The sequence below is a fragment of the Crinia signifera genome, chromosome 4 (genome assembly GCF_055691185.1).
Source record: "Crinia signifera chromosome 4, ASM5569118v1, whole genome shotgun sequence".
Lineage (NCBI taxonomy): Eukaryota > Metazoa > Chordata > Amphibia > Anura > Myobatrachidae > Crinia > Crinia signifera.
In genome coordinates, this window is record NC_139220.1 from 157,165,989 (window position 1) to 157,184,969 (window position 18,981).

The following is an 18,981-nucleotide window of genomic DNA, read 5'->3' on the forward strand; positions in this document are numbered from 1 at the left end:
TACTTTGTTTTACCTGTTCTGTAGTACAATATTTTAAAGACATCCAATTTCAATTCAATAATTAAAAAAAAAAATTCAATAGTTTTTATAATCGGAGCAAATGCAGGATTTCTAAAGGATTTTAGAGAGATTATAGCCAGCCCACGAATGATACATAATTAGCATGTAACAAGCTATAGTCTGCCCGAGACAAAGTGCAGTTTATGTAATCCAGTAGATCAGATAAATGTAGGCCCAATGATGATGTTTAGCCATTTATCATCAAGCCTCTGTGGATGATAATTGAAGACTTAATAAAAAATCTGTTGCTACTGGGCATGTTGAGCAGCTCAATTCCACCCCTCATACTGTAGGTAGTGGCCGCTAGCCAGGCTGTGGGGAAGAGGGGTATTTTCAGGTAACTGGAAATCCCCTGTGTTTGCATATGCATAGCCACTGGTTTATGTAGTGTATTGGTGAATTGTGAGCAATATTTTAAAAGAGCGGAATATATACATTCATGACTATTATTTTATTTACTTACAGTTTCTTATATAGCACAGCATATTCCTTTGCGCTTTACAATAGAAAACAGTTGTAAAACAAACGGTAGTAGCAAACCGACATAGAGGTAGGAGGGCCCTGCTCGCAAGTTTATAATCTATACGGATAATAGGAGGGATACATAAGCATACCTCCCAACTGTTGCTTTTACCGGGTTTACATCCCGTTTTTTGCGGACGTTCCCACGGCCCGTCTGGGGCCAGCAGTGTCCCGTGGCGGGGGGAGCAGTTGGGAGTCCCCTCTGCCACATGCTTGTCAGCGGGAAATAGACATGTTGCATGTGCATGTGCACAGTGTCTATTCCCCACAGGCAGAGGCGCAGCGGCATCTAGCATGGGGCCACACCCCCAAAATTTCGGGTGTGTGACTGCGATGCATGTGAAGGTCCCGCTGGTCCGCAAAGGATAGTTGGGAGGTATGACATAATTATAGAATTCCATAGCATGGCAGTCCGACCAAATTGCAAGACAGTCCTGATGGGATTCAATTAGATACGAATGCTCCTGGAGATACAGTAGGACTATAGTAGATTAATAAAGAAACCATAGTAAATGGATAGGATTTTGAAGCTATAGGTTGTTACAGGTAACATCCTCTGAATACATATTTCTATTCAAGCTATTGTCATGACAGAAAGACCATTCACACAACCAATTTTTTCTTTGTCTTTTTTATGTTGATGAAAACTAAAGCTTTGCAATGACATGCATGTAAAGCGAAGCACAGATGTATGGCAACTGGCAGATTAGATGTGTATTCAAGTTTGCAGATTACTTAGCAACATTATATTCTCTTGTCTAAGCTTAGCTCTTTTATATTTTTTCATATATGCGTCTTGTTTTAAACCCAAACCTGAAAGGGTACTAATATTTAAATCATAATTATAATTTTTATCTATCATATAAGGCAAAGACAACTAAACCACAGACCAGACTAGTGAATAATTTTTTATATAATTATCAGATTTTTATTAAATTTTGCTATATATTTTACATTAACAATACTATAAAATATGATAAAAGGTTCTCTGAGACATAAAGGGGGAAATTTAATAGGATGAAAGATTCAGAAAGTGAGAGATTTGGTAAGAAAAAAAGCGGCAATCATCAAAACCAGTTTGATTTTGCAGTGTAAATGATTGCCGCTTTAAAAAAACCTGGAGATTTCTTACCAAATCTCTTACTTTCTGATTCTCCCATCCTATTATATTTCACCCAAATTGGCAATTTGTACACATACATCAGACCTGCTTTACTTGAAAAAAGAATCAAAATAATAAAAAGAAATACACAATTTATAATACAATGGGGGAAATGTATTAAGATGGGAGTTCTATTTCACATGGGAAGTTGCTATGGGCAACCAATCAGAATCTACTTCTTATTTATTTAGCACCTTCTAGAAGATAATAGATAGAACCTGATTGGTTGCCCTTAGCAACTTCCCATGTGAAAAATAACTCCCATTTTAGTAAATTCCCCCCAATATCTAGAGTTACTTTTCTATAGCAAATTCTATAATAGAATAAGATTACAGAAGTAATAACTATAGAAAAAAATCTCACTTTTTTTGGGAAGATTTTTATTTTTTTGTTTTTTGTATTTACAGATATTAGCAGTTGCATACTTTTCAGAGTTTTACTCCAAACTACTAAACTAAACTACTAAAACATAACTCTTGATATCATACAGAGATGTTACTAATGCTATCAATATAAAACTACTGGGGCCAATTCAGACCTGTTTTTCACAGGTCTGAATTCATCCCCGATGTCTTTGGTCTGCGTATATGTGCAGGCCCCGGCTGCGAGTGCCTTCGGCTAAGTTTGGCTCTGCCTAGGCACTTGCAGCCCCGGCAAAAAAAAAAAAAAAGTTAAAATAAAAAATAAAGGTTGAAAACAAAAATATTTACAATTTACATTGTATGTTAAAATAGTTTCTATATACACATCTCTTTATACTGTAATATGTATAAACCAAAGTTTCACATGTAGAAAATGATAAAGGCTTATTGTAATGTTATAGTTATTAATAAAAAACTAAAACATAATACATTTATTCAGATCTTACATGATACAGTAAATTTCTTTACAGTGCTCAAAACTCATTAAATAAAAATTAAGTTTATAACTTGCAAAATATTTAAATTAATTTATAATATAGGCAATTTACTAGCGCTGGGGTTCTTAACCCACCGCCCAGGGTGACACTTATACTTGTCATAACTAATTGAGCCAACTTTCCATGAGCTCGGCCTATTAGCTGCTGCCCAGTGCGTCTTACAGATGTTCCATGGTGCAGCACAGCTACCACAGAACTATAGGAGAATACAGTGCAGGAGGTGTGAATCAGAGGAGAGAGTGGCATACAACTAAGGGCGGGTATAGCTGGTACCACATCCAGGCTGTCCCGCACACTGCAGCTGCACCGCCTGAACATCCCTCTTTAGGGCCTTGCATCCTGCAGGCCAAATATGGCTGCAACAGGACTCTGTTAATGCTGCCTCCTAGGCCCTGTACATACCCCTTTTCCACTAGCCTAAATATCCCGGGTTTTTGCATAGGAGCGCGCAAAACCTGGGATTTTAGGCAGGTGGAAACGTTCCCTGTAGAAATAACCCAGGTCGTGAGACCCGGCATTTCTACCCAGGTAGCGACTATGGTTGAACACGGGTTCAACCTGGGTCACTGTGTAGTGTAAACAGGTAACCGGGGTCGATGCGACCCGTGTCCGGTTCACTACAGTGCAAAAGCCGGTGCTGGAAGATGCTTTCATCTCCCAGCACCTCCCCGACCCACCTCCCGAGGACGTCACATGCCGGGTGGGGACTCTAGTGTGAATGGGTTTGCATGCCGGGTCTCACCCAGGCTGTAGTCGGGTACAAAATCCCGGGTGCGACCTGGCTTGCAGATGGAAAAGGGGTATTAGTGGCAGCACCAGTTTACCACCCTTATGTACAGCTCTGATATACAGTAGATACGACTAGATAGATAGATAAATAGATACTGTAGATCGATAATGTTGTGCACATTCAGGTAATATGAATTTGTATCTACCATGTTCCATCTGATATGGAATAAAATAAACCTTTTTTCCCCACACCTGATTGGACAGGTGAGAGGCAAGTTCAGATTCACAAAGCTAGAGTAAGGTAGAATGCCACTGCAATACTGAAACCTATGTTCAATAATAAAACTGTAGATTTTTTAGGTATACTTAACTAATCAGGGAAAGCACATTTGTATTTTATGCTTACAGTCCTAGGGACTAGACTATAAAATTGTACAATGAAGTATGAAATGTACCAAACCATACTCTGTACTATGTTTAAATATAATGCTACAAATACATGTTAATGGGCAGGACAACATTGGACAGCAGGTGGTTTGTAAATGGAATGACCATCCCATGCAGTCTGCAACCACCTAAAGGAAGCAAATCTGATTTAATGAAAGATGATCAAGTCAAAAATTAAGCCTTCAATGATGTTTGTGCACATTAGGACAACCACATCATATAAATAAGAGTTACCATGAGGGATGAGATGACAGCACTTATACTTGACTTAGAGTGTTAATTAGCTTTTATCATAGTCCTGCAGTAAAATTTGTAGTAAAAGGTATTGTGCTGTTTGTAGGAGCAATGGTAGGAGCCCACTGTGGATACGTCTGAAGATTGAACATTGGCATTGCCCATGTTGAGATACAAAGCATTACCACCATAACTCCTAATATATTAATTCCTAAACCGGCTTTTACCTAAAAGAAAAACACAGAAAAATTACAATATAGAATGAAGCCATTGATAAAGTCACAAAAACGTTTTTCATATGTAATTATATCACATATGGCTAGGGCCATCTTGACATACAGGTAGCCTGGAAACAACAATGCTGATAACACAGCCCTGCATATGGCAGCACATAAAGAAATGAAGAAATTGCAAACAATGATAATTGTTTATTATATGCATATACAGATTTTTGCTTTTTTGCCTGAGTTTTAAAACTGAAACAAGCCCTGTCCATTTGTATTCTTCACTATACAAGTGGTGTGCATTAAGTTTCCGGATGTACAATGCATAGGTAAAGTAGACACAATCTGACTAGTTGTAAACTATAATCTCTGACTAAATTTCTTGTTAAATCTCAAGGCACATAACTGTAACATAATGGTCACTGCACACCAAAGAAGTCAACATTGTCATTTCCTTTATAATCTTGTTATGACGCTAATTAAAGGCCACTGGAGAACCATGAACTTCTATGACTCGAAGAATCGTCTGACACAGCACAAGAGTTTTGACCAACTGCAAGCTGCTTTTTGCAGGGAGCATCATCTCAAACCACTGTGTTTGAGTGATCTGCAAAATTTCAGTGTGGGAAATTACCTGCATCTGCCATAACCAAGAACAACTTTGTTGCCGTGTGGGCCATGGTCACCTCAGGGTGACCATGTACCAGGTGATGAAGGAAATAGTCCTCTCATTGGGATACATTCACTTGATTATCCACAAAAAAGAAGTGTTCCTTATGTAATTCTTGGTTTGGGCTGTTTTTTTTTCAAAACACTATCATCTGAGAATAATTATTAGATGATTTAATCCTCTGCTGTGAGGATAATTAAAATGTAACCTCATCTACAGTAGCCATCATTGCTGTTTGGGACTATCCTATATGTTTCACTTATTCCGAAGAGGAATGTTCTCACCCAAGGTGCCTAACCATATTGAATGCACAACACTATGAAATATTCTTTGTTTCTCTTGTGGAATATATGAACATCAATGTACAGTAGTGCCAAACATCAAAGAATCTACTATTTTGTACTCAGTCCCACATGGTCACCCAAGCTGTACTGACCAGCTGCTTGTTGTCACTAACACTGAACCACCATCACCCCCCCCCCCATATTTTTACTGTATTCATTCTATCTCCCCTTTCTCTCTCACTCACGTCTCCCTATTCCCCTATTCTTTCTTTCTCTCATCCCCATTTACCCCTATTCAGTTTCTCTCTCTCTCTTTCTCTCTCCTTCCTCTCACTTTCTCTTGACCTTTTCCCCCATTTATTTCTCTCCTCTCTCTCTCCCAGTTCCCCCATTCTTCTCTCTTTCTCTCTCCTCTTACTCTCTCCCAATTCCTTCTCACTCTCCCATCTCATCTTATCCCATACCATACCCTCTCTCTCTTTGATTCCTCCTCTCTCCCATCTCCCCCTATGCTAACCTTTGCTCTCTGATCTCCCCCTACTCCTCCCCTATCTTCTGCCTATTCCTTCTGTTTCTCTCTATTCTCTATTTCATATCTTTATTCACTCACTTTTGCTTCCCCTATTCCCCATGGGAGCTCTGCCTATTCCCCTGTCCCGGGTTCCACAATATCTGATGGCAACTCTGCCTTATCCTAATTGCTGCACAAATCTTTTCAGATGTACAAATTGTGAGTTTATTATACACTGCTCCAAAAAATAAAGGGAACACTAACGTAACACATCCTACTGTAGATCTGAATGAATGAAATATTCTTATTAAATACTTTGTTCTTTAAATAGTTGAATGTGCTGGCAACAAAATTACACAAAAATTATCAATGGAAATCAAATTTATTAACCCATGGAGGTCTGGATTTGGAGTCCCACTCAAATTTTAAGTGTAAAAACATACTACAAACTGATCCAACTTTGATGTAATGTCCTTAAAACAAGTCAAAATGAGGCTCAGTAGTGTGTGTGGCCTCCACGTGCCTGTATGACCTCCCTACAATGCCTGGGCGTGCTCCTGATGAGGTGGCGAATAATCTCTTGAGGGATCTCCTCCCAGACCTGGACAAAAGCATCTGCCAACTCCTATACAGTCTGTGGTGCAACGTGTCGTTGGTGGATGGAGGGAGACATGATGTCCCAGATGTGCTCAATTGGATTTAGGTCTGGGGAACAGGCAGGCCAGTCCATAGCATCAATGCCTTCCTCTTGCAGGAACTGCTGACACACTCCAGCCACATGAGGTCTAGCATTGTCTTGGATTAGGAGGACACCAGGGCCAACCACACCAGCATATGGTCTCACAAGGGATCTGAGGATCTCATCTCGGTACCTAATGGCAGTCAGGCTACCTCTGACGAGCACATGGAGGGCTGTGCAGCCCCCAAAGAAATGCCACCCCACACCATTACTGACCCACTGCCAAACCGGTAAAGCTGGAGGATGTTGCAGGCAGCAGAATGTTCTCGTTGGTGTCTCCAGACTATGTCACATCTGTCATGTGCTCAGTGTGAACCTGCTTTCATCTGTGAAGAGCACAGGGTACCAGTTGCGAATTTGCTAATCTTGGTGTTCTCTGGCAAATGTGAAACGTCCTGAACGGTGTTGGGCTGTAAGCACAACCCCCACCTGTAGACGTCGGGCCCTCATACCACCCTCATGTAGTCTGTTTCTGACCGTTTGAGTAGACACATGCACATTTGTGGCCTGTTGGAGGTAATTTTTCTGGGCTCTGGCAGTGCTCCTCTTGTTCCTTCTTGCACAAAGGTGGAGGTAGCAGTCCTGCTGCTGGGTTGTTGCCCTCCTACGGCCTCCTCCATGTCTCCTGATGTACTGGCCTGTCTCCTGGTAGCGCCTCCATGCTCTGGACACTACGCTGACAGACACAGCAAACCTTCTTGCCACAGCTCACATTGATGTGCCTGGATGAGCTGCACTAACTGAGACACTTGTGTGGTTTGTAGACACCATCTCATTCTACCACTAGAGTTAAAGCACCACCAGCTTTCAAAAGTGACCAAAACATCAGCCAGAAAGCATAAGATCTGAGAAGAGGTCTGGTCACCACCTGCAGAACAACTCCTCTATTGGGGGTGTCTTGCTAATTGCCTATAATTTCCACCTGTTGTCTATTCCATTTGCACAAAAGCATGCAAAATTGATTGTCAATCAGTGTTGCTTCCTAAGTGGACAGTTTGATTTCACAGAAGTGTGACTTGTGACTTGGAGTTACATTGTGTTGTTTAAGTGTTCCCTTTATTTATTTGAGCAGAGTATAATTGTACATTTGTGCTCTGTGTGTTTGCTGTAGACCATTTATTAACATTTGTATATGCTTGCCACAAGTAAAAACAATGTACCATCTATCAAAAACAATGTCCAGCCCTGAAAAATATCCACTTACCATATCTATAACTTGTAGATGACCATAGGAAAATACAATAGCATTCGGTGGATTTGCTACAGGAAGTAGGAAGGCGAAAGAAGTGCATAGAGTTGTGGGGATAAGTATATAAAGGGGATTCACATATATTGCTTCAGCCTGTGGGAGATGGGAGAAAAAAACACATTGCTATTAAGCGTAGAACTTGACATTATAAACTGAGAACAATATTTATGATCAGATTAGTGTTAATTACAGAACTTTATGTTCAGCAAAGGAAAATTTTCAGCAATTAAATAAATATTTTGCCAGATCCTATATTAATTGGTGATTCATTTACATAATGAACAGATTTGGTAACCTTGGCTTGCAATCTATTGGATTAAGTGACAATGAGGATTATTTACCATATATACTCGAGTATAAGCCTACTTTTTCAGAACATTTTTTAAGCTGAAAAGGCCCCCCTCGGCTTATACTCGAGTGAGGGTCCCAATTGAGTCAATAAGTTTTCCCAGTTTTTTGTTGTGAAATTATGTGCCTCGGCTTATATTCGGGTCGGCTTATACTCGAGTATATACGGTATGTAGCAAAAAACAAAAATTGTTCATAAAGTATTTCAACTTCTACAATGGAATAGAAACTTTTACGCATAGAAAATATGTTTTATGAAAATAACTTTTCAGAATCAGAATCAGTTTATTTGGCCAGTTATACTTGTGTATATTAGGAATGAGATTTGGAGTGCTGTGCAACAGCCAGGTAGGTAACAAGTAAACAGTGACAGTACAGTTATATATAACATATACAGATATACAGTACATGTACCCTATGGAGGGCGATGGACCAGGACAGGGGAGATACGGGAAGCATATATTGGCTGAGCGGCACAGCACCTCAATTGCACAGCAATCTAAATCTAATTCCTAGTATACGCAAGTATACCTGGCCAAATAAAGCTTATTCTGATTCTATAGAACATTTAAATCCATGTTTACATTTATGCAAGAGGGAAGTTCTCCAATCGTTATTATGATATTTTTGATTGTACTCACCAGTGGTGCTAAAATTGGTAGGAAAATTGTGATTGTCGCAGGATTGCTGGCAACCTCAGTCACCGAGGTTACAAGTATACATGCAATGAGAACCACAATCCATATAGGGAGTGAGCCAAGTGGAGTCATCTTGTTTCCTATCCATTGAGACAGTCCAGAGACCTGTAAAGAAAAAAAGTTTTCAGTTCTTCTGATGTGTTTTCCTTTAAAATATAATAGTTTTTCTTATTGAAAGTGTAAACTATATAAATAACAGTGTGGTCATATATGCCATGCCTACTCCGGAGGGAGCAGCCACAATGGCTCAACAGGGGGCTCTGGGAAAGGCCAGATCAAGGAGACGTGCCTGTGACTAAAGATCAGCCCCAATATTCATAACTTCAGAGTTTTTACACTGAATAAATTATAAATATATATTCACTGGTGGGCCCAAGACTATAGTGCTCCTATAACGGACTCACATAAACAATACACAAGAGTTAGTGACCCAATGAAAGATGCGTCCAAAATGCTAGTGTGTTGGGAGCTTGAGACCTGCTGTGTATGGCATGCTAAGCAATGTGTGTTCTAAATACAGTTGAAGCAATACATTACATTTAACTGAAGCAACATCTACAGTATATGCTGTATGTACAGGAGGATATTACATATGTCTACCTGCTCCTGCCCCCAATGCAAAAATACTTGCATTGGTGAGGAAACAATGGTTCCTCCCCATTGCGTGATTACCCATCAGAACCAATCTATTGAACATTATTCGATTCCAGTAGTTTGGAGGCAGTGGCGTAAGTTTATAACAGAGGCCCGGAGGCGAAAAATGTGATGTTGCCCCCCCCCCCCCGAAAAAAAATAAATATATATATATGCAGACACACCCCCATAGACACATACACACACATATATACACACACAGCCACACACATTTATACACAGCCACATACGCACATGAAGCCACATGTATACACAGTGCCACATACATCACACGTATACACACACATTAGCTACAGTACATATGCACATACACCCACAATTATACACTGCCACATACAAACACATGTATACACACACACAAATACATATGCACATACATCCACATGTATACACACAGCAACATACACATATGTATACACACAACACACACATGTATACACACAGCCACACACACACTGCAACATACACACATATGTATACACACAACCACACACACACATATGTACACACACAGCCACACACACATGTATACACATAGCCACACACACATGTATACACATACACACACATGACTACACACAGCAACATACACATATGTATACACACAACCACACACACATGTATACACACTGCCACACACATGTATTCACACAACTACATATGCATATACACACACCTCTGTAAACACACAGCCACATATGCACACAAAGCAACACATGCATATAAACATAGACCTATACAGATACACACAAACACACTGCACATAAATAGTTTAATAAACACTACAACTGGGGGGGCCTCTCACCTATAAAAGAAGCATCCGTCCATACTGTAGCAGGAGTCAGAACTTAGATTGTGTGTGGGAGGTAAAGAAGAGCTGGACGGGCTGCAGGACAGGTCTGTCAGGAGGAGGCAGGGGCTGTGTGTGACAGGAAGTCCCGCCTCCTCCTCCTCTCACAGAGATCGTGGAGCAGCGTGCCTGCTATCACTGTGACTGCAGCACTGCTGCTCTGATTAGAGTATTCTGGCTGGCGCGCAGGGGGTGGCGTTTATCGGAGGCAATGGATGTCAGGCTGCTGAGTGTCCCCTTCAAACGTGGCGCCCGGCGGCAAATGACTCCATTGCCTCCGAGACTTCCGCCACTGTTTGGAGGTAAACTCTACTCAATCAATTAATTAAGGGGTTTTCTGGATATCCATATAACCACTGTGACTTTGCCATGCCACTTTGGTCAGCTGGCCATTTCCCATTTCATCTTCTGTCCCAACTTCAAAAAGCTCCAATGCTTGGTGTATGCTATAATCATGTACTGTAATTATTGGTTTATTACCTCACATCCTTCTGCTAGTGCAAATCCTCCACCAACGAGAATAGCAATATCCCAAGGCATGCAGGCCTGAAATTCCTTCCATGTGATGAGTGGCTCATAATCAAAGGAAGCTAAAAAATTAATTGTTTATTTTAAATTTAGTGTCAATACATTTTACATTTCTTTTAGGTCTTTCATTTTCATGCAAACAAGATTAAAAATGATTTTGGAATAGCTGAAAAAATTTCTATGTAGGAGGTAATCATTTAAAGCACAAAATACAGAAAAAGAAAACAGTATCCAATACAAAATATGCATAAAAATATAATTTGTACTGTATAAGCCAGGTAAAGATCAGAAACAGACACACACATGTATTGCAATATTTGTTTGACAGCTCAAAATAAGATAACAGTTATGTGTTCTTCATGTGAAGCTTATTGGATCATTTAGCATTGGATGTAAGATACAGTGTACATTTTCTGCGTTCCGCATTTGTGGTTTTGTACTGTCCATGCTCTGTAGCTGAGAATACACAGTTATGGGTCACACAGATTTGTACACAACTTAGTCACATCTCCACTTGTGGGTGAAAGTACACAATTACTTGGTAGCAGTATACAGATGGTAGGTGGAAAGTCAAAAGTTTGATACCATATGGTCCACATGGTCAAAAGGTTAACAGATTCAAATAGTGGACCTGACAATGGTTGACACAATATATGGTTGACACAAGTTTTGTTGGCATTTTTTGCCTTTTACTTCACCATCCACGTGCACTTAGATTGGGAACAGTAATCTGTTTTGAGCGATGCAGTAGTGCAGGGGTTCTCAAACTATTTGCTCTGGGACCCCGTCAGACAGTAAATATTATTACAGGACCCCAGCAAGTTACAACAGAATGGCCGCCACAAATGTGTGGTCAGTGAAATGAAGTGACCGCTATTGTGACAGGGAAGCAGTGGGTAATGAGGGGATGGAAAAGGTGACAGGGGGATAGAAGAGGGAAGCAGAGGGTGTTTACTTAATGAGTTATCCTCTGTCCCCCCTCAACAAACACATTAGTCTGATGGCCAGCAGCATGGAGTCAGGACCCCATTGTTCTGAGGTGGTCGGGACCCACTTTGGGGTCAGGACCCACAGTTTGAGAACTGCTGCAGTAGTGGAATGAGGCATCTTGCATGACAACCAAAGCAAGCCATGAGAGGGCATATGATACACTTATTGGGGTATTATGTGCTCAGATCTACAATCTGACACCCACAAAACTTGTGCCATGTGTCGACCATTTTATTGTTGACCTTTTCATAGTGTCAAATGTTGACCTTGTGCATGTTAACCATTTATGGTCAACATGGGAAATGTAGGTCACTGTCAAAGGTACATAACTGGCAGACAGAATCCCATTCTCTCTACCCAGTAGGATACATAGGTATGCAATATTCAGATTAGTTTGACACTGACCACATCATTTTCTACTATTTTTGTTAATGTACCTATTCAACATTGCTGTAGTCTTGCTGTCGCATCCCCATACAATAAATTGGAATCTAAATTCATTAAGCAAAAATCCAATAGCTAAATGTTTTTAGTGTTTGATTGTTGGAACTAACGCGTTGTTCATTTTAGTTCACTGTGCCCCTTGATATGGATCCATTCAGATCCTCCCAAACCCCTTGCAGGTTGCTTGCATGTGAAGTTATTTTTTTAAATTCAGTGTTTTTATTAAGCTTTTTGCATTATTCAAAAGAAACATATAAACAGTTCCTGAACAGAGACAAAAAGGATACGTAGCATATACTGTAGGGTAAGCAGGATCTTGAGTTGACAAAGGGTAGTACATACAGAAAGTACAATTGGGCTGTATCTATTCCTTTAAATACCATAAGTGAAGTGTGTTGTCCCGAAGGCGCCATCCGGGCACACACCTCAACAGGAGATACTGAAGCACATATTCAGAATCGTAATCAAAACGACATTGCAGCCCCATAGGAGTAAGATAGATCAGGAAATAATCATATGTCCAGAACTCTAACCTAAACCCACTAATCTAATACAGTAAACCTCCCAAAAGCCCAAAGCAAACCTCCCACAGAACCCCCCACCCTGTACTACCCACCCCCAACTGAAGCGTACTTGGATCCCATTAACTACCCCATACCCTCCCTAAACTATACTAAACCAGCAAACTCCCCCCCACCCCCAATGCCAGGGTACTGTAGAAAGGATATATGAGGGGCAATGGACTTAAATCTCGAATGAAGTTAAATCAAGATTCAGTTTCCCCGCCAACATGACTGACAGTTTTACACCTGCCATATATGGTATATAGTACACAGGATTACTTATCAGAGATATTAGAGAGTGTCTAAGAAATAATCAGGACAGCTTAGTATACAACAACATTCAAAGAGAAAAATTCTTATAAGTGCAAGCGATAGGAACATATGGTATTAGTCTGGCCAACTTGCAGTGTCATTCTCATCCGTCCCAAAACTCTTTGGTGAAGCCAATGAGGCTGACAGAACAGCTAGACCGCAATGAATGCAGTTTGATGGTATTTGGGGAATACACGTGGTCCCACTGTAACCAGATATATTACGATGAAAGTCCTTTGCTCTAGGCAATATCAAGGGTATGGGCAAGCCCAGAGTGTGCGCAGACTCAAGATGCGGAAGGCAGATAGGGCAACAAATTGTAAGTATATTGACCTCTCGTCCATCCATAGGTGTCTTATTAACAAAGGAGAGAGGTGCTCCAGCTGGGTAAACAAGATCCGGAGTATCAGGAGTAATGGTATTTCCACCAAAAGGCTCAGTATTCCCATCCCCACCACCACGCAAAATATATATAGAGGTACAATTATGGTTGCATGTGAAGTTAGACTGTCGGCTTAAACACAGCACTGTCAACTTTCAACAATACTAATTAGTTGTAGAAATAGGAGTGGCATTACTTAATGGGAAAAGCTGGCTATGCAACTCAGTAATATTTAGTTATTCTTGTAGTTTGGTGTCTTCTAAGGCAAATCTGACACATACTTTGTGTAGGGCCATTAAAGTATATTAACTCCCTCTCCTGTGGCCCCCCTGTTCCTGAACTCCGCCCTCCTGCGATCTTATGCCAGAGCTCCCTTATGCCAGAGCTCCCTGCCGCCATTCACACTGCAGCAGTGACTAGACCAGGTGGCAGGCCACACTCAGGGAGGTTCTGGGCTGCTCGGGGGACTCAGGCACCCAAACTCCCGAGCACTCCCGATTACCCCCGAGCCGCCCCGAACCTCCCCGAGTGGGGCTTGCCACCTGGTCACTGATGCAGTGCGAATGGTGGCGGGGGAGCTCTGGCATAAGATAGCCAGAGCGCAGAGGTCAGGGGGGGGGCGGGTGACAGGAGGGGGGAGCAACGGGAAGGTGCTGCTCGAGGTGGTGCACCAGTGGTGCACAGCTGTGATCCATATTTCTTCAGGCCTCATCCGTTATACATATACAATAAGTCCTTTATTTGGACTAAATTCCTTAAAGAACCCCACTTCCATTACATTCCAGCTCCAGACAAGAGTCACCCCTCAGACATGCAAAGCAGTGCAAAAAACTTACAATGGAGACTATAGCATTTGCGACTGACTCTGAATAAGGTATTATATGAAATACAAAAAAAAGTGAAAATGTTCTTTAAAACTATGCGCAAACTAAAACACTGCCTAAAGTTTATTCTATATTCTTTTCAGAGAAATTGTTGGAAAAAAACATTATATCATATAAAAACCACATTTTCTTCTTGATTTCTTTTGGAAATTTGTACAAATGATATCATTTAAATAAAATACCCATGCTGTGTATAATGGTGTAACAGTAGCACACACATTCAAAGAGAATGATTTTTCTTTAAATATGTTTACTTAGAACTTTTAGAGAATACTCAACTGATTTTCCCAGCAGTTTTCTGTTTCCAGGGATATGCAGGGATGATAAAGAAAAGAAGTCCCATAAGCAAAGCAGCTGTGGAATCGGTAGCATAGCCTTGGTATCTACAAATTCAGATAATTAACAAATTACACCTGAACAGCACTTCAAATCTATCATAGCAAAGTAAACATCATAAACCAGATTACTTTGAATGTGGGAAATTCACAAATGCTATGAACTATTTTAACCCTTTGATTGCCAAGTGAATTTGTCAAAATAAGTGTGAAAATTTGCCAAGCAAACATTTATTCATCATAATGGCCCTTATTCTGATCTGTGTGGCCGGATCCGAATATGCGGCCAGGACCGTGCGTCCGAAACCCCGCCTTCCATACGGATCGCCAACTCCGTCCGAACGCGGTAAGAAGCTGTCCGACGCAGACCATCGAATGCAGGACCGAGTGGCCAGGCAGCTCCCGCAACCTCAGACCACACGGGCATTTCTCCGTGCAAAAGCAGGGATCTGGGCAGGCAGCTGACATCCGGCAATGTCATATGTCTGGCCCCTACACGTGCATCATGACCGCATTACCATACGTACGCTCAGCGTTTGCATGGGAACGCCCATGAAACGCGGGGTGTAAACATATGGTAATGAGCCCAAATAGCCCTTCACGCCCCTCTCCACCCCCTGTTCGTAGTGTACACATTTCATGCGGAATTTGGACGTGCGTTCCGTTCACACATGCGCAGAGACGACTCTGCACATGCACAGACACAAAACATCGGCGGGCCGAACGCACGCGGACAGAATAAGGGCCAATGTCCTGAAATGTCCTGAAATGTTTACCCTATATAGGAAATAGAATCTTTTTTTACATAACATGTTTTATTTTAATTTATATAACAAATGTGATTGACCCTGCATATTATGCACATCTCTCCCATAGATGTTGGCAGTCTAGTGGTTTATATTAATTGATGGCCAGTGGTCATTTGCTCCAACAGGTGCATCGGAAAGATAATCTTTAGATGTGTAACCACCTTATACTTAAAATACCTTTCTCCTTCATAGTTAACAGTTACTCTGAATTACTGTGTACAGATTCAAGTTTCACAGAATTGCCCCAGGAAACTTTTGACCTAAATTATTTTAAAAAATTGGGAAACACATAAAATTTATTTTAATATCTCTAATTTTATTTTCTGGCCTGGGTTTGGTTACTTAAATAATGTTGTGAACAATATAAACATTGTAAGAAAACCTTAAATAACGGATGCCTAGAACTTTTGGAGGGGGTTCCAACTTTTCTAGAGCTACTAATTTGAATTTTGCAATTCCAGTTGGACTTCTGGAGAAAAGATGCACTTCAATCAATATAATACGATTATTAGAACAAACAAAATGGACACAATGGAAAAATGGAATGTTTTGCAGTTTATAAAAAGTGCAAATATGCCCAAAAAAAAGTATGTTACTTACTCAGGAAATAGTGAAGACCAACCAGGAATAAAACCAGGATCTCTTGTAAACCATAGCAGAGCCATTATAAGAAAGAGGATGAAGGTCATGATTTCTTGATAACTACAATAGAACATTTATATAAGAACAGTTGGTGTCTTCTTGACATGATTTTTCTTTCCAGAAGATTATTATTATTTTATTTTTTTTAAATTTTTGGCTATTTACCTTATTCTGCCAAGTTTATTGTATTCATCCATGATGACCTTTGCTGAGGCTTTTTCTCGTTCTGTTTTTTCTTTGCCGCATTTAAACATTTCTTTAAAGCTTAAATGAAACATGAACATATTTAAATTTATATAAATGGTGTTCAAATAGTAGACTAAGATTTATTAAACTGGAACTTTGTGGAACTATATAAACTAGAATTTAAGGTCTAGAATTATACAAGTGGATGAGGTGTTCCTCAATCAGATTGATAATACAGGATGGTATATTATTGGGCTTGTTGGAATACTTCTAAGCATTTATGACATATTGCTGTTACATGATTAACTAAAGAAAGATAGAGATTTATATAAATAATTATCAGCTTTATATAATATTGATGTGTGTAGTATTCTGATTTCATTTGTAGTGTAGTACAAATGCATATCTGTTTTATTGTATATGCTTTATTGTCATTTTTGCTATTTATGCAACATTTGATAAGCAAAAACTGTTAAGATACAGCTAAAGGCCACAGTAAGGACCTAATTTTGAGGTGGACCTTGCTGCATTCACAATAGGATTGGTCATCGGTAAGTGGGAGGAATAATTTGTTGTGTTTACTGATATTCCTTGACAGGCCTATGAAATGGCCTTGACACTGTAGGCCACTTCCCAGTCACCACCCAAGAACGCCTATAGGTGTAAACTGCAAACTCCACTTCAAGTGACTCCATATGTCTGCGTACAGTCAGGGGAATGCATGAGCCATTGGGTTTTACTGGACTTTTTGCACATGCACAGTAGCAAACATTAGCATTGAGTCTCTCGGGCGGGATGCAGTAAAGGAAAAATGTGGTACATTTTTGCATGCAGGAAAACCCGCACAGTCTATAGTTCGATTAGTTGCTATAGCCAATATCTCTCACTTCTAAAATCTCACAGTATTGTAAATTTACCCCTTAAGCATTAATACAGTACATCCCCCACTTTTTGTTTCATGTCATGTCCCTGTGTTTATAAGCACTGCAGAACTACTCTTGCCAAACCCCCCCACCCCCCGGCTGTCTTGTTTTGATACTGTTTTACCCCAACTTTAAAATACAATAAAATATACTCCCGCATAAAATTATTTTTTAAATGCATAAATTATACAGTAGATCATTTAGTATGGAGAATCATATCATGCATGCTATTCATGTTAGGCAGTGCCAAAGGTGTGTGTTTAATCTATATGGCATATTTGATATTGCTTTAGTATATTACACAAATGTCACTTTGATTTAAATTCATTTAAATTGTGCCTTCCATATTTTATTGATTTTCTGCTTTATGAATTGTTTTGAAATACCAATAAACTTTTAGCACATATATGTCTTTGTCCTGACCTAAAGTATTAAGGCAAATGTATCAAACAGTGTAAAGCATGGAGAAGTCAACTAGTTAAGAAATGACACATAGCAAACACAAAGCTCTATGGTAGCATGTATCAAATCAGTGGAATAACTATAACATTTTCGCCCCCATGCTGCAAATTTGGGCAGCGCCCCCTCCCCCCGTGCAAGTCGTACTACAGGATATACGGTACACTCTATATAATGCGCACACACTACAGTGTATACTGTAGCTGTATATACAGCCACAAGTCGCAGCATCGTACTCAGTAGCATTAACAAACCCCTCCCCCCTGGCCGGTACCTCCTACCGCCGGTGCTTCTGTTGGGTCCCGTATATCCTGTAGTACAATCTGTGACTGGTGCATGTGCGCCGCTGGCAGACGGGCAGCCAATGACAGACGGTGGGCAGAACATGTGGGTAGCATGTTTACAAGTAGGAGATGCGTCTCACCCACCTGGCGGCCGGCAGCAGCAGGGGGAGCGGCCCGGCCACACTGACAGCTAGCCAGAAAACCCGGCACAGGAGTAGCCAGCCACCCAGCTCCCTACACCCAGAAGCGCCAGTGGGCGGACAGCAGCAGGTAACTATAGCCCGCAGGCGCCCTCACCTTCTTAGCGCCTCCCCACCCCCGCGGGGGCTGCAGGACTATAGTTACGCCACTGTATCAAATAATCCTTTATCAGCGCTGTTTGATTGATATGGGAAACACCACTTCTCTTTTTCCACTCCATTTTTAATGTTAATTCACCTGAAAACAACTTCTTTGATATTATCAGAGAACTTTAAAATATATCCTAATAAATGTACTACGTGTTTTTAATTCTCGCTTATATCATTTGTACTAGCAATGTAAATCTCAAGTCACTTTATGTATTATGCAGTGGTAACTAATTAATGCAAAGCACAAGGTGTGCGCAGTGTAACTGTGGGTGCAGCATACCATATCCTACGTAACGGCTTGTGTTTTTCCACAATGAATGACTTAAGCAGATTAGCTTGTAAATGCGAAAGGACATTATTATAAGATAATTACAATGCAGTAGGTATTACAGAAAATAAGTATGTGAATATTGAATTTTTTTTCAACTGTGTAATTACAAAATAATTTGTTCCAAACAAACAAAATGAATTTAAAATAGAACGTCTTACATTTCAATGATGATATTTTAGCATTTAGAGTGTGGTTAAGTAGATATAGGGCCTTATTCTGATCGGTGCGGCCGGATCCGAATATGCGGCCAGGACCGTGC

General features: G+C 40.4%; 1 protein-coding gene across 2 annotated transcripts in view; it reads right to left on the reverse strand.

Moving 5' to 3' along the window:
* Positions 1-2,134: 2,134 nt before the first annotated feature.
* SLC13A1 (solute carrier family 13 member 1) overlaps positions 2,135-18,981 on the reverse strand; it is a 67,375-nt gene continuing 50,528 nt past the window's right edge. Inside the window, exons 11-18 of one of the 2 annotated variants that reach the window (XR_014473435.1) lie at positions 16,355-16,453; positions 16,148-16,249; positions 14,683-14,786; positions 10,781-10,890; positions 8,740-8,901; positions 7,706-7,843; positions 2,847-4,300; positions 2,135-2,807 (exon numbers count right to left, since the gene is read on the reverse strand). Coding sequence is in view for 1 of the 2 variants with exons in the window: in XM_083182847.1 (XP_083038973.1) it covers positions 4,130-4,300; positions 7,706-7,843; positions 8,740-8,901; positions 10,781-10,890; positions 14,683-14,786; positions 16,148-16,249; positions 16,355-16,453 (886 nt within the window). In the remaining variant the exon portion in view is untranslated. Of the gene's footprint in view, positions 4,301-7,705; positions 7,844-8,739; positions 8,902-10,780; positions 10,891-14,682; positions 14,787-16,147; positions 16,250-16,354; positions 16,454-18,981 lie in introns of both variants that reach the window. The other variant, XM_083182847.1, reaches the window with a different exon arrangement.